Genomic DNA, 16,650 nt, shown 5'->3' with positions numbered 1-16,650 from the left:
CACTGGGAGGGGGACACCGTGGAGTTGTCAACCGTGATGGAGAGGTCTTGGAGCGGGCAGGCCTTCCCCGGGAGGAAGAGCAGCTCCGTCTTGTCGGGGTTGAGCTTGAGGTGGTGGGCCGACATCCAAGCTGAGGTATCTGCCAGGCACGCAAAGATGCGTGTTGCCACCTGTGTGTCAGAAGGGGGAAAGGAGAAAAGTAGTTGAGTTTCATCCGCATAGCAATGATAGGAGAGACCATGTGAAGATATGACGGAGCCGAGTGACTTAGTATATAGAGAAGAGGAGAAGGCCTAGAACATTGCCCTGGGGGACACCAGTAGTGAGAGTACGTGGTGCAGACACAGATCCTCTCCACGTCACCTGGTGAGTGACTTGAATTAAAATGGACCCATTGACCTTATGTTTGTGTTCTGGTACTTCTTCTTTTGAGCAAGGCAGATGTTGTGTAAGAGAGGAGAAATGGAGGGTGAGGTTGGGAGAGGGGAAATGACAAGGCAAGATTGCCTGATGGTAAATTTGACATTACTTTGTGTAAAGTACATAAATGTGAGCTGTAAAATAGCACATGTTGTAACTGTCACCACAGCCCTGCAAACCTGTTAGTTCTCTGCATACGGTATCTGCAGAATCAACTACAGAGCTGTTTTCTGTCGATTAGAGGCTGTGATAGATCATCACAGGAGGCTTTAAGAAGTTGCTATCTGCCTGATATTAATCTTCTTTCTCTGTGGCTTTTTGATATCAGTCTTTCTCAGCAGAGCAGCAGCTATCTATGCAGTATTAGAGAGTAGAAACATGATATCTGATACAGAATCTAGTGCTCTTTGCTGTGCTGAGCAGTTCTCTAAGTTATCAGACCTTCCTCTAAACGCTCAGGGTTGATGTTCACACTTGCTTTCCGTACCACTTTCCCACGTCTCACTGGCTTAGTGCATGCACTGTGAAGTCTATTGGGTGTATACTGTACACTGAGTATACAAAACATTAAGAACACCTACTCTTTCCATGACATAGACTGACCAGGTGAATCCAGGTGAAAGCTATGATCCCTTATTGATGTCACTTGTTATATCCACTTCAATCAGTGTAGATGGTTAAAGAATGATTTTTAAGCCTTGCGACATAGATTGTGTATGTGTGCCATTCAGAGGGTGAATGGGCAAGACAAAAGATTGAAGTGCCTTTGAACGTGGTATGGTAGTAGGTGCAAGGCGCACCGGTTTGTGTGAAGAACTGCAACGCTGCTGGGGTTTTCACGCTCAACAGTTTCCCATGTGTCAAGAATGGTCCACCTACCAAAGCACATCCAGCCAACTTGACACAACTGTGGAAAGCATTGGAGTCAACATGTGCCAGCATCCCTGTGGAATGCTTTCGACACCTTGTAGAGTCCATGCCCTGACGAATTGAGGCTATTCTGAGGGCAAAGGGGGGGAGGGTGCAACTCATTATTAGGAAGGTGTTCCTAATGTTTGTTATACTCAGTGTATATGGAGTAATACATTTAGGGCCCTTCGTGGGTGGGTCATTCATTATTTTAATTACTTTTTTTAATTTAGTCCTCATGCATCCTATATTTATATAGGGGATGCCTGTTTGATCCGTTCAGATTTAGGGCTCTATTCTGGCTGGTTTTAATCCGGTTTCTCTGTTTCTCAGATAGGAGGCGGTCAAAACATCCACCCAGTGGTGACCAATGTGGCCGAGGGGGTTATTGAAGAGTCCAGGACTCTGCGTCTCCAACCCTTCAACGAGTACAGGAAGAGGTTCAACCTGAAGCCCTATACATCTTTCTCTGATTTCACTGGTAAGACCACATATTTAGAGTTTAGAAATGCCGGCACTACAAAAGGCTTCTATGGAATGGGAATGGGAATGGGGTACTCTCTAAGCAAGCAGCTGAATGTCTGTTACACCATCACCTTTTCTTTTTTGTAAGACCACATATTTCTATATATGCTCATGGGCCATTACACGGTAACAGAGTGAAGCTGAGACTGATTTTACACTTTTAAAATGTATGCCAAACAAACACCAATGGTTGCAAAGTTGAACAAGCCTTACAACTCAATGTACAAGGACGACTTTTAACAATTTCCACTGAACATTTTATAAAAACACATTTACGTGAGGAACAGTGCAGAAGCAAAGTTTGCTAACAGAATGACTGCACAAACCATCATTCTGTTACCGAACTTTGCATCTGCACTGTTCTTGTGCATATCAAGGCTCAGGATAAGACCCAGATTCAGACAGTTCGAAATAGCAAAATGTTTATTTACATAAACAGGGGGCAGGCAAATGACAGGTTAATGGCAGGCAGAGGTCAGTAATCCAGAGCAGAGTCTGAAAGGTACAGAACGGCAGGCAGGCTCAGGGTCAGGGCAGGCAGAATGGTCAAAACCGGGAAAAACAGGGACTAGAGCAAAACAGGAGTATGGGGAAAAACGCGGGTAAGCTTGACGAGACAAGACGAACTGGCAACAGACAAACAGAAAACACTGGTATAAATACACAGGGGATAATGGGGACAAATGGGAGACACCTGGTGGGGGGTGGAGACAAGCACAAGACAGGTGAAACAGATCAGGGTGTGACAGTGCATTGCGTTGTATGCTTTGTTTAACTTTGCAATCATTGTTTTCTTTGTTTGGCATACATTTTAAAGTGACAAATCTGAGTTTCAGCATCACTCTGTTACCGTGTAATGGTCCTCATGCAAATTGAAAATATCAACATTCTCTCAAAGCAGCTGTCATTCATCATAAAGCATCATCCTGATATGGTTTAGCATCTGTTAAGAAGCCAACTGCAGTCTTTGTGTTGTCCTCTCATCTCAAACCAGTCTTCTCTTTAACGTGATCATGTGTTTCTAATGAACTCTTTTACTCTTCTCTACTGTATTGTATTTGTATTAATTTACTTGAAATGTGCCCTATCTGTGTAGTTTGCTGCAACCGAATTGCCCTTCTGGGACAATAAAGAATTATAAATTGTCCCCAGGTGAGGAGGAGATAGCCAGGGAGCTGGAGGAGCTCTATGGTGACATCGATGCGCTGGAGTTCTACCCCGCCCTCATGCTGGAGAAGACACGTCCCAATGCCATATTTGGTGAGAGCATGGTGGAGATGGGGGCTCCGTTCTCCCTGAAAGGCCTTCTGGGTAACCCCATCTGTTCCCCTGAGTACTGGAAGCCCAGCACGTTTGGAGGCCAGACAGGCTTTGATATAGTCAACTCAGCCTCGCTGGACAGGCTGGTGTGTCTGAACAGTAAGTGGTGTCCATACGTAGCCTTCAATGTCCCTCCAGCCGAGCATGAGGAGCCGCCAACGAAACAGTCCACTGAACTGTAAGACACAGTGATTACTGTATCCATGGTTACATTAGGTTTTTGGTATGGTGTTACTGTATTGCCCTTGTCCACCTATGATGCCTGTACTGTATACTATGTTTACTGCCAAAATAAAGGAAACGCTTGAGTAAATGAGGGATACAAAGTATACTGAAAGTAGGTGCTTCCACACAGGTGTGGTTCCGGAGTTAATTAACCCCCTAAGGTCGATGTCCGTGCCCCCGCGGAAATCTAATTAACATAATTTTAAAAATCCCCATGAAATCTGTCAATTGAAGCTACTGATTTTTTTGCATTGGATGTGTCTCAATCCACCACATCCGCCTATGTCGCAGTTCCACATCTGCGGTGAAAGGGTGATTGCGCTAGAGAGGTGTTTGTCAGACAATGAGACATTCCAAAAATTGGTTTTCTCACAATCCTCTGTAGTGTGTAAACGGTTTGACCTACAAACCCTCTATGCAAAGGTGAGACTTTCACGTTTTGCTTTAGGACGCCCACAGGCTACACAAGACTCGTCTGAAGGTCCCCCGGTACCAGTTGAAATAATTAATGGAAGTATATATGGAGACAGTATAGCGCCAAAAAGAAGGTGTTAAATACATGTGAAATATTTTTTACAAATGTTTCCTGATCTTTCTTATCTCTCAGATATAGGACAGACACTTCAGAACAAAGTTCCTTTAGATTTTTGGGGGGGGACTATTTGTTGTTCCATGTAGTGAATCTGTTATTCTATGCTTTTTGTATGGGCTAGTAGCAGTAAGGCCAAAAATAATTTTTCATCAAATAATTTTTTGGGATATATTTTTGGGTACTTCAAGGGGTCTTAAATTCAAAATCAAAATGATCCTTGGTATGACCTTCTTAAAACGATTCCATAAAGCTTAGTAGAACAAGGGCCAACTCATAAAATAATTATAGACAATTGAATAGTCTCTTTTTTTTAACCTTTATTTAAGCAGGAAGAAACCCATTGAGACACAGGGTATATTTTGCAAAGGAGACCTGGCCAAGAAAGCAGCAGTAGTCAATACAACATTACACAATTTACAATACAAACAGCACAACGTCATGAAGAGCTCATCCAGCCTACAGAAAACATTTACACTCCTCAACAGAGTTTTGGGCCAGAGTTTTAAACTCACTAAGGGGCACTAGTACATCTAGGTGAAGGATATTTTGCAGACTGTTCCATGCAGTTGTAGTCGGTTACGTTTAAGATGAGGGAGGACGATCATTATTTTTATTACAGCATATTGGATGACTCTTATTCCATTCACCCAGCTCAATGTAACATCGATAGGTTTAGGCTACTACATGATACTCGAATTTCCCTATACCCATCATGAGGTTGCTAAAACCTAGCCTATGAATAAAAGTTTACAACGTAGGTGCACAGTTTGAGAGACAAATGTGCGTAATCAAGGTGACACAGTGACACATTCAATACCGCCTTGCACACTCTTGCCTGCATCTAGCTGATCTAGGGTGTAATCATTAGTGCAACAGTTGCAAACAAGAGTTTCTATTGGAGAAATTCAGGTATGTTTATCCCCGTTTCATTCCGTTTGCTTCCGTTTAAGAAACGTTTTTCAAAAGAATCGGCAGAATGAATATTCCCCTAATCACACGCAAACATAGTTCACTTTCATAGCAGCCATAAACAAACAGCATGATAATTTTGTTTGTTGTATAATTCCTTCTACACGCTCTCCTCTCACCTTTTTCCCTTTGCTTGTGGACTTGAGTGTACAACACATCAGCTGTCTGTGACCAAGCAAAAAAACTTTTCCAAGCCAAACCTTCGTATCATAACCGCTAACCGCTAAACATAGCCTACATCGTTGTCACTATATTAGCTAATATCATAGTTAACATAGCTACTAGAACTAACGCGTTAGTTAACCCGCTACAATCATGCAGTACAGTGTACAATAAGCAAGCAGGTTAGCAGTTACACCAACGAGCCCCAGTGGCAATATATTAATAAAACCAAAAGCTTTCCTTGGCTTGGAAGAGCTCCAGTGTTGGATAGCCATAGCCAGCTAGCTTAAACTAGCATCCCTCACTGTTTGAGTAGGATAAACTAGCTAGCCGCTTTCTCTAGCTAAGTGAACGTGAAAAAAATACAATGAAATATCTCTCTTCTACATTTTTAAAGAAATTAATTTGTTAAACTGTTCAACTATTCTTTCTCTCTTTGAGTCAACTACTCACCACATTTTATGCACTGCAGTGCTATCTAGCTGTAGCTTATGCTTTCAGTACTAGATTGTCAGTTCATGCTGCAAGATCTCTGATAGGTTGGAGGTAGTCCTCCGGAAGTTGTCATTACTGTGTAAGTCTATGGAAGGGGGTGAGAACTATGAGCCTCCTAGGTTTTGGATTGAAGTCAACTAAACTAGCTGTCCTCCGGCTACACCATGGTGCTACCCTACAGAGTGCTGTTGAGGCTACTTTAAACCTTCATTGCAAAACAGTGTGTTTTAATCAATTATTTGGTGACGTGAATATCTAAAAAGGAAAACTTTTGTTTCAATATTTAAATTTTTATGAAATTCACTGAGGAGGATGGTCCTACCCTTCCTCCTCTGAGGAGCCTCCACGGGTTCCATGCCTCTGGTGCACAATAGGAAAAGGCAGTCTTGCCTAGCTCCCCTGTGTATTACATTTATTATCCAGAGCGACTTACAAATTGGGATTATTAGAAAGTGGGATCCATCCGTAACCATCCACTCTGTAATAAGGTTTAGTTGACATTGATTTAGGTCTACATTACAGTACATCTATATTGATCTAGCTATGATAATTGATTTAACAGTATTTTTGTAGAAGCTACCAAACAAAAACCACATTGTGGAAATTGTATAATACAAATTCTCACAAAGAAATACAGCAGTATTATTTTCCCTTTCTCTTTTTGGCCATTGAGTAAATAAAAAAGTACTGTATCAAATAGATTTTAATTTTTTTATCACAGTATGTGAATGTTAGATCTGTGTCAAATAACTTAATATTTTTAGTTGCCATTTCATCACCCAGACAAAGGTAACAAGATCACTGAATGACTTTTTTTATACACTGATATAAATATGTAAGAAACTTTTTTTTTACAATAACTTTTGTTGACAACAATTGATACATGTTATTGAAACATGAGAAATACTGGAAAAACTGAGAATTCAAAATTGTAACACAGCAATGTCTGAGTGATGAATTCTTGGCAGTAGCAAAGGAAAAGGAAATTCATGAAATTTAGACATTTCACTGATCATAAAGTGAACTGATCCAGATAATGAAAACACAATCAGTCATGTCAATTTCAGGTCAGCTGGGTCTCAATTGGGACTTACAGTAAATTAAGCCCTGTCGTCATAACATCTTCCTTTGGTTTCAGCACAGAAGTAATGGTTGGTTTATGGCGCAACAGAGTGTCACGTTACCGATGTGGATGTGGTGGAGGAGTCAGGCGCAGGACACTGAGGTAAAGTCCAACAGTATATTTAATAGTCCAAAGAAACTGGAAAACCTCTGACCTCAAAAACACAAAGAGGCGAGGGAGAATTACGCACACGCGTAAACACAAAACAAACAGGGAGCAAAGACGTAGCTCCGACACTGTGGCAGTAAAAATAACAACACACAATAATACTAACACAAAACAAGGAACTTATAGGGCACGCAATCAACACACAAATGGCCACAGGTGATACAGACAGACAAAAGCAATCGACTGACGAAACACAGAGCGGTGGCAGCTAGTACTCCGGGGACGGCGCTCGCCGAAGCCTGCCCGAACCAGGAGGAGGAGCAGTCTCGGCCGAAACCGTGACACAGAGGGAGTGTGGGATACCTGAATAGAAAGTGTAAAGTAACAAAGATTGCAATATTTTGTGCAAAGCTGTTTTCCCCTTGGCTTTTTCATTGTACAATATGCGACTGATAAAAATGTATTTGACACAAACAAGTTTATAAAGTATACAGTGGGGAAAAAAAGTATTTAGTCAGCCACCAATTGTGCAAGTTCTCCCACTTAAAAAGATGAGAGGCCTGTAATTTTCATCATAGGTACACGTCAACTATGACAGACAAATTGAGGAAAAAAAATCCAGAAAATCACATTGTAGGATTTTTAATGAATTTATTTGCAAATTATGGTGGAAAATAAGTATTTGGTCACCCACAAACAAGCAAGATTTCTGGCTCTCACAGACCTGTAACTTCTTCTTTAAGAGGCTCCTCTGTCCTCCACTCGTTACCTGTATTAATGGCAGTTGTTTGAACTTGTTATCAGTATAAAAGACACCTGTCCACAACCTCAAACAGTCACACTCCAAACTCCACTATGGCCAAGACCAAAGAGCTGTCAAAGGACACCAGAAACAAAATTGTAGACCTGCACCAGGCTGGGAAGACTGAATCTGCAATAGGTAAGCAGCTTGGTTTGAAGAAATCAACTGTGGGAGCAATTATTAGGAAATGGAAGACATACAAGACCACTGATAATCTCCCTCGATCTGGGGCTCCACGCAAGATCTCACCCCGTGGGGTCAAAATGATCACAAGAACGGTGAGCAAAAATCCCAGAACCACACGGGGGGACCTAGTGAATGACCTGCAGAGAGCTGGGACCAAAGAAACAAAGCCTACCATCAGTAAAACACTACGCCGCCAGGGACTCAATTCCTGCACTGCCAGACGTGTCCCCCTGCTTAAGCCAGTACATGTCCAGGCCCGTCTGAAGTTTGCTAGAGTGCATTTGGATGATCCAGAAGAGGATTGGGAGAATGTCATATGGTCAGATGAAACCAAAATAGAACTTTTTGGTAAAAACTCAACTCGTTGTGTTTGGAGGACAAAGAATGCTGAGTTGCATCCAAAGAACACCATACCTACTGTGAAGCATGGGGGTGGAAACATCATGCTTTGGGGCTGTTTTTCTGCAAAGGGACCAGGACGACTGATCCGTGTAAAGGAAAGAATGAATGGGGCCATGTATCGTGAGATTTTGAGTGAAAACCTCCTTCCATCAGCAAGGGCATTGAAGATGAAACGTGGCTGGGTCTTTCAGCATGACAATGATCCCAAACACACCGCCCGGGCAACGAAGGAGTGGCTTCGTAAGAAGCATTTCAAGGTCCTGGAGTGGCCTAGCCAGTCTCCAGATCTCAACCCCATAGAAAATCTTTGGAGGGAGTTGAAAGTCCGTGTTGCCCAGCGACAGCCCCAAAACATCACTGCTCTAGAGGAGATCTGCATGGAGGAATGGGCCAAAATACCAGCAACAGTGTGTGAAAACCTTGTGAAGACTTACAGAAAACGTTTGACCTGTGTCATTGCCAACAAAGGGTATATAACAATGTATTGAGAAACTTTTGTTATTGACCAAATACTTATTTTCCACCATAATTTGCTAATAAATTCATTAAAAATCCTACAATGTGATTTTCTGGATTTTTTTTCTCATTTTGTCTGTCATAGTTGACGTGTACCTATGATGAAAATTACAGGCCTCTCTCATCTTTTTAAGTGGGAGAACTTGCACAATTGGTGGCTGACTAAATACTTTTTTCCCCCACTGTATATAAATATAATGGACGTGTATAGGGCAGTATATAGGGCTATATATATTATATATATATTCAGTCAAGTCAGAGAAACATTGGCATGTAAAAGAAGATTATGAAAGCAGTTATACATATTCTAGTTTTTGCTTCCTATAAATTCATTATTTTAGGCCTAAAGCTTCATTATGTAACTGACATTTGTAATACACAATGAAGCCATAATAATATACATTGTTTTTCCTATTCAAAGACTTAAAGGGTAAGAAAAAGGAAAACTGATAATCTCATGACTTTTCTTTGCGAAGGACAGAAACAGAATACATTGACATTATGAAGTTGACACATTTGTAGCTGACTGTGGTACAGTATGTGTAGAGCATTTAGGTGTTATTATAGGCATCAGAGTAAAGGCTGTTGTCCTATAGTCTTCAGTGGATGCTTCCAACACAAACACATTCTCCACACCAGCATCGGAACAAGGCAGAGGAAGCAGGCTGATAAACACAGAGACACGTGAAGATGACCAACAATCCAGCTGAACTGTCCAAAGTGGAGACTAATGTCAACATCTGTGTTGGAACAAATTCTCCATCCAGCATTTCCTCTATCTAGTTACTTACTCTGGCACATGCTGGGAGCCGATTGGTCATGCTCCTGACTGTGGGTCAACCCGGAGCTGAGCTGGGGCCCTGGAGTAGCAGCAGTGGCGGTAGCATTAATCTGTGTGGTGGCTGTCACGGTCGCCATGGCAGTGGTGGCTGACGCAAGGGCTGCTGGGTAGAAGTGAACATCAACGGCGACTGGTGAGGCCTAGGGAGACGCAGTGGGAGAGGAGGAGGGAGGCGTTACCTTGGGAGATGCTGGGCTCAGCGGTCTGGAGTGTCGGGGAGGAGCGCAGGCTTTCCTCACGCACAGGGGGAGGGGGAGCGGAAAGGTGAAGGAGAGAGAGAGGGGGGCTCGGGGAGAATGTCCTGGCCCTGGCATTGTCCATATTCTACTCCTCCGTCCCCCCAGTCCTCCACACACTGGAGCTGGATGCTGGGGTGAGACAGGCTGCAGTCCTCTTCATCCAGGAAGGGGTCAACCTGAGGTGGAGAGGATCCAGACAGCTGCTACTCCCGAATTTGTATTATCTTGGCATGGCAATATGTGGGAAATGTTGGACTTGATTTTACATACACACATGCGCATACACATGCATACACGTACACACACACACACACACACACACTGACCTGTGTGTCTTCGTTGGGCTCAGGGTAGGTCTCTGCTATGACTGAGTGATCTGGAGTGGGCCGGGGCTGTGTCTCCTGAGTCTCATCAGAGGCAGGGTCTATCGTCACAGTGATTGGGCTGGGGGCAGGAGGCCTGGCGCGTGCATCTGACGTGTTGGGGCTTTGTTCAATCACAGCCACCAAATCATCATCCTCAAACGCCCTTTCAGAACAGAGGATACATATACTGTACATTAGCCATTAGGGGAAGTATAGTCCTATTTTCATAGAGATATCCTTTACAACAACAACAACAACAATAATAGTGCTAACAACAATCACCTGTTCTCATAAGTCCTCCTAGTGGCCAGGCGTTCAGCATGTCTGCAGGGGACACCCAGGTTCCTGGGAACTGTGGAAGACAAGGCTAATGGGATTCAATAGTAATATACTGAACAAAAATATAAACGCAACATGCTACAATTTCAATGACTTTACTGAGTTACAGTTCATATAAGGAATCAGTCAATTGATAAATGCATTACGCCCTAATCTATGGATTTCGCATGACTGGGCAGGGGCGCAGCCATGGGTGGGCCTGGGAGGGCATAGGCCCACCCACTTGGGAGCCAGGCTCACCCACTGGGGAGCCAGGCCCAGCCAATCAGAATGAGGTTTTCACCACAAAAGGGCTTTATTACAGACATAAATACTCCTCAGTTTCATCAGCTGTCCAGGTGGCTGGTCTCAGACAATCCCGCAGGTGAATAAGCTGGATGTGGAAGTCCTGGGTTGGATTTGCGGTTGTGAGGCCGGTTGGGCGTACTGCCAAATTCTCTAAAAACGAAGTTGGAGGCGGCTTATGGTAGAGAAATGAACATTCAATTATCTGGCAACAGCTCTAGTAGACATTCCTGCAGTCAGCATGCCAATTGCATACCCCCTCAAAACGTGAGACATCTGTGGCATTGTGTTGTGTGAAAAAACTGCACATTTTAGAGTGGTCTTTTATTGTCCCCAGCACAAGGTGCACCTGTGTAAAGATCATGCTGTTTAATCAGCTTCTTGATATGCCACACCTGTCAGGTGGATGCATTATCTTGGAAAAGGAGAAAGGCTCACTAACATGGATGTAAACGAATTTGTGCACAAAATTTAAGATAAATAAGCTTTTTGTGCGTATGGAAAATGTCAGAGATCTTTAATGATTGTAGGGGTGCCAACATTAATAGGCGGTGTCCTGGTTTTTTACGAGTGTCCTTCCCCTGAGTAATTTGAACCATGAAAACAGTATGCTAAAACTTAGGCAAAAGAGATGAGATCCAGTAGAGATTGAGCTGGCCAGCCCCACTGACCTCTGATAGCGGTGGCAGGCTCGTTCTTCTGGACCAGGGAGTAGAAGGCCATGGTGATGAAGATGAAGGCCAGAGACACGCCCACTCCCACCACGATGGGGATGTCATGTTTCTCCAGCACTGGGAGCCATGGAGATGGAGGCTTTACTCTGGGGGAGAGAGGGAATGAGAGAGAGATTGTTCCATTGTTCTCATTCTTAATGGTGATCATTATTATGTCCAAATGCAGCATCTAGTTGAAGTAGCTCCAAATACAATATGTAAAAGACAGACTTTGGATATTAGGAGGTTCAGTTGTGATGAACATTTCCCTTGCAACATTATCCAATCAAAAGATTTAGGAGTAAAACAAACATATGGCGTCGTCGTGTAAAAATGTAGGTCATTACAGCCAACAGAATAATACGCCCACATGTATGTCGCAACTGTGCAACTATATAAGGAAGATCAAGGGCTCTATTCAATCTGTAATGTTGAAGCGTTACAGATTCCACAGAAATGTAAAGGTAATTTCCGATTGAGCCGACATATGCAACATTTACCGTGAATGCAGTCTCCGCTAAAGCAGAAACATTGTCTTAAAATTTCAATCATGCTGTAAAGCTGAACTTCCGTGATGCAAATTGAATAGAGCCCCAAGTGTGATAGCAGCTGTGGTGGAGTTGCAGTTTTATATGGAGTCTTGTCAGCAGTTTAAGCCTGTGAGCCCTATATAGAAAGTAATAGATTATCTCTTAGGTCCTGATACAACCCCTCAGATTCACAGAAAGCCACATACCAGTATTCAGGTCTTGAAAGTTCTTCCATTGATTAAGCCTTACTGTTGCATTCCCCCTATCCCCCATTGTCCACATAGCACACAATCACTCAAAATATTTAGTATTATATTTTGCTTTGCAAAGAATGCATGCACACTGTAAGCAGATACAGAGGAAACTATCTATGCTGTAAGCAGACAGGACTGGGAGGATTTCAAAATATAAGTCAGCTCCGTCTCCCGCCTCCTGCCCCTGTACCGCATGGTGCTCTACCTGGGGTCCTGACTGGTCCTCATGGGGGACTGAGAGGTGTTCCTCTTCAGCCACTCTGTGGGCTCTGTGTCATTGGGCCTGGTTGGTTTGGCTTGATGAGCTGGCTTAGCATGCTGACTCATGTTCTGCTGCAGGAGGTCAGGGGTGGAGGTCCGGGGGGCACTAGGGCCCTTGGGGTCAGGGGTGCGGGGTATGGTGCTCAGGTCAGGAGGATGTGTGTTTGAGACTGAAGGCTGGGTCAGGAGATGTGTAGGCTGGGTTTGTTGAGGTTTAGGCTGGGTGTTGGGGGGTTGAGGCTGGGTTTGTGTCGGTTCAGGTTGAGCTTGTGTAGGTTCAGGCTGGGTTTGTGTAGATTCAGGCTGGGTTTGTGTAGGTTCAGGCTGGGTTTGTGATGGTTGAGGCTGAGTTGTGGGTGGTTCAGGCTGGGTTTGTGTAGGTTTAGGCTGGGTTTGTGTAGATTCAGGCTGGGTTTGTGTAGGTTCAGGCTGGGTTTGTGATGGTTGAGGCTGAGTTGTGGGTGGTTCAGGCTGGGTTTGTGTAGGTTTAGGCTGGGTTTGTGTAGGTTCAGGCTGGGTTTGTGTAGGTTCAGGCTGGGTTTGTGTAGGTTCAGGCTGGGTTTGTGATGGTTGAGGCTGAGTTGTGGGTGGTTCAGGCTGGGTTTGTGTAGGTTCAGGCTGAGCTTGTGTAGGTTCATACTGGGTTTGTGTAGGTTCCGGCTGGGTTTGTCTGACTAAAAACAGGGTGACGGGGCTAGGATGCTGTATATGTGGGTATGAAGGATTACTTTGCGTTACGGGACGGTGGGTTTGAGTGATTGAATCAGGAGGATGCAGGGTTTGCATGAGTTGAGACTGAGTCACAGATTCTCTCGGCTGGGTAAGAGAATCAGGACGTTGGGTAGAGTGGTCTGAAAGGTGGGTGGGAGAGTCTGGATAAGGCTGCGAGAGTGAGACCAGAGACTGGGTAAGACTGGCGATGGGCTTTAGGGGCTTAATTGGTTGGTCAGTGACTTGATGCTGGATATGCATGACTGATGGCTGGTTGTGGATGTTTTGGGATACGGACTGTGTTAATTGAGATTGGCTATGTGGGACTAAAACCTGGAGTTGTGGATTGTGTGCTAATGTTGGCTGGGTATGTATTATTGGAAGCTGGGTGAGTGAGAGTGAGAGGACTCTATGAGTTACTGAAGGCTGGGTGAGTAGGTCTAAGGGTTGATATAGAGGTGGGGGTTGTAGTACTGGAGGCTGGATCTGTGTGATTGTGGGCTGGGTTGGTTTGGCCGAGGCCTGATCCAATGGGAGCTGAGAGTGAAGGTCAGGTGGTACCATCAATCCTGTCTGTCCTCTGTTGAGACCTGCTAGTCTTAAAGCTGTCTGCCTGAGAGACGAGAGCAGTCGTAAAGTGTCAGGAGTAGACACTTGGGTGATGTCGTTGCGCGAGTCTCTTTGAGATGCTTGGACTGAAACTAGAAAATAATGAAAATAATGGTATCAAACAAAACAATGCATGCTAGTCGAAAAACAAGAATACCACTGCTTTCTGTGGGTTTCTAGGCACAATAGTTAGTTTTTTATTTCAATCACTTTGGCATATTTTTCAGTGGTATATTCTCTAAGTACAAAACTCTAAACTGATAACACTTGTAATGTCCCAAAACTTAACTGAACCATTCAGAATTAATGCCTAAACAATGTGGGGTGCAGCTGCAGCAGGAGGAGAAACCAATGGTGTCCAAAACACCTCAAAATTTGATGCTTGGAGCAACTTCGAAATTAGACATTTAGAGAAACGTGGACAAACGTCGGAAAATGAAGTTAAATTAGTACAACCGTGAGATCTTGTTGATCAGAAATAGGGGTAATGTAAAGCAGTTAGCTACTGTAAAATATATAGCACAGTGTTGTATGCAATTTCTGCACTATGTAACATTGTACAAGACCACCTTTTCTTCATGACTTGTCGGTCTCTCTGCTTGAAATTCATCAGCTTACAATGTATCAATGAAATTCAGATAATGAGGGAAATATATTGTTTTTTAAACCGGGTGGTTCAATCCCTGAATGCAGATTGTCTGAAAGCCGTGGTGTATTAGGGCAAATACTGTACCACAGGTATGACAATTATTTTGTTGGTAACCAGTTTATAATAGCAATAAGGCACCTCAGGGTTTGTGGTATGTGGCCAATATACGATGGCTAAGGGCTGTATCCAGGCAATCTGGTTGCGTCGTGCCTAAGAACAGCTCTTAGCCGTGGTATATTGGCTATATTACTTAAGTATACGACCCAGGTATTTCAGCAGTACATTGTACACTACACTATAATTCCAAGTGGTAGCACATAGTGACAATTTCCACTTTAGAGCCTGGATGATGGAGAATGATGATGTAGTATTTACAGCCACATCCATATATGATTTGGTTTTGCCTTCCAACATAAATTGATGTAAAATTGTTACATTTATGAGGTAAAAAAATATAAATGTACGGCTGAATGAGTTCTGCTCTGTATCCGAGAATTCTACAGGAGATGTCTGTGAACTGCAGCTGGGTCATGCAGCAAGACAATGATGCAAAACACACAAGCAAGTCTATATCAGAATGGCTGAAAAGCAACACATTTCAAGTTTTGGAATGGCATAGTCAAAGTCCACACCTAAACCCGATTGTGGCAGGACCTGAAACAAGCAGTTTATTCTCGCAAACCCACAAATGTCACTGAGTTAAAGCAGTTCTGCATGGAAAAGTGGGCCAAAATTCCTCCACAGCGATGTGAGAGACTGATCAACAACTATAGGAAGTGTTAGGTTGCAGTCATTGCAGCTACAGTGAGGGAAAAAAGTATTTGATCCCCTGCTGATTTTGTATGTTTGCCCACTGACAAAGACATGATTAGTCTATAATTTTATTGGTAGGTTTATTTGAACAGTGAGAGACAGAATAACAACAAAAAAATCCAGAAAAACGCATGTCAAAAATGTTATATATTGATTTGCATTTTAATGAGGGAAATAAGTATTTGACCCCTCTGCAAAACATTACTTAGTACTTGGTGGCAAAACCCTTGTTGGCAATCACAGAGGTCAGACGTTTCTTGTAGTTGGTCACCAGGTTTGCACACATCTCAGGAGGGATTTTGTTCCACTCCTCTTTGCAGATCTTCTCCAAGTCATTAAGGTTTCGAGGCTGACGTTTGGCAACTCGAACCTTCAGCTCCCTCCACAGATTTTCTATGGGATTAAGGTCTGGAGACTGGCTAGGCCACTCCAGGACCTTAATGTGCTTCTTCTTGAGCCACTCCTTTGTTGCCTTGGTCGTGTGTTTTGGGTCATTGTCATGCTGGAATACCCATCCACGACCCATTTTCAATGCCCTGGCTGAGGGAAGGAGGTTCTCACCCAAGATTTGACGGTACATGGCCCCGTCCATCGTCTCTTTGATGCGGTGAAGTTCTCCTGTCCCCTTAGAAGAAAAACACCCCCAAAGCATAATGTTTCCACCTCCATGTTTGATGGTGGGGATGGTGTTCTTGGGGTCATAGGCAGCATTCCTCCTCCTCCAAACACGGCGAGTTGAGTTGATGCCAAAGAGCTCGATTTTGGTCTCATCTGACCACAACACTTTCACCCAGTTCTCCTCTGAATCATTCAGATGTTCATTGGCAAACTTCAGACGGCCCTGTATATGTGCTTTCTTAAGCAGGGGGACCTTGCGGGCACTGCAGGATTTCAGTCCTTCACGGCGTAGTGTGTTACCAATTGTTTTCTTGGTGACTATGGTCCCAGCTGCCTTGAGATCATTGACAAGATCCTCCCGTGTAGTTCTGGGCTGATTCCTCACCGTTCTCATGATCATTGCAACTCCACGAGGTCAGATCTTGCATGGAGCCCCAGGCCGAGGGAGATTGACAGTTATTTTGTGTTTCTTCCATTTGCGAATAATCGCACCAACTGTTGTCACCTTCTCACCAAGCTGCTTGGCGATGGTCTTGTAGCCCATTCCAGCCTTGTGTAGGTCTACAATCTTGTCCCTGACATCCTTGGAGAGCTCTTTGGTCTTGGCCATGGTGGAGAGTTTGGAATCTGATTGATTGATTGCTTCTGTGGACAGGTGTCTTTTATACA

General features: G+C 43.7%; 1 protein-coding gene across 2 annotated transcripts in view; it reads left to right on the top strand.

Moving 5' to 3' along the window:
- The window catches only part of LOC121551014 (prostaglandin G/H synthase 1), a 29,179-nt gene extending 25,692 nt beyond the window's left edge, over positions 1–3,487 (top strand). For both annotated transcript variants that reach the window (XM_041863530.2, XM_041863531.2), the window contains 2 exons: positions 1,663–1,810; positions 3,007–3,487. In XM_041863530.2, coding sequence (XP_041719464.1) covers positions 1,663–1,810; positions 3,007–3,356 — 498 coding nt within the window. In that variant the 3' untranslated portion in view covers positions 3,357–3,487. The remainder of the gene's footprint in view (positions 1–1,662; positions 1,811–3,006) is intronic.
- Positions 3,488–16,650: the final 13,163 nt, after the last annotated feature.

The sequence above is a fragment of the Coregonus clupeaformis genome, chromosome 18, assembly GCF_020615455.1.
Source record: "Coregonus clupeaformis isolate EN_2021a chromosome 18, ASM2061545v1, whole genome shotgun sequence".
In the NCBI taxonomy this organism is placed as follows: domain Eukaryota; kingdom Metazoa; phylum Chordata; class Actinopteri; order Salmoniformes; family Salmonidae; genus Coregonus; species Coregonus clupeaformis.
This window is presented reverse-complemented; position numbering and strand designations above follow the sequence as displayed.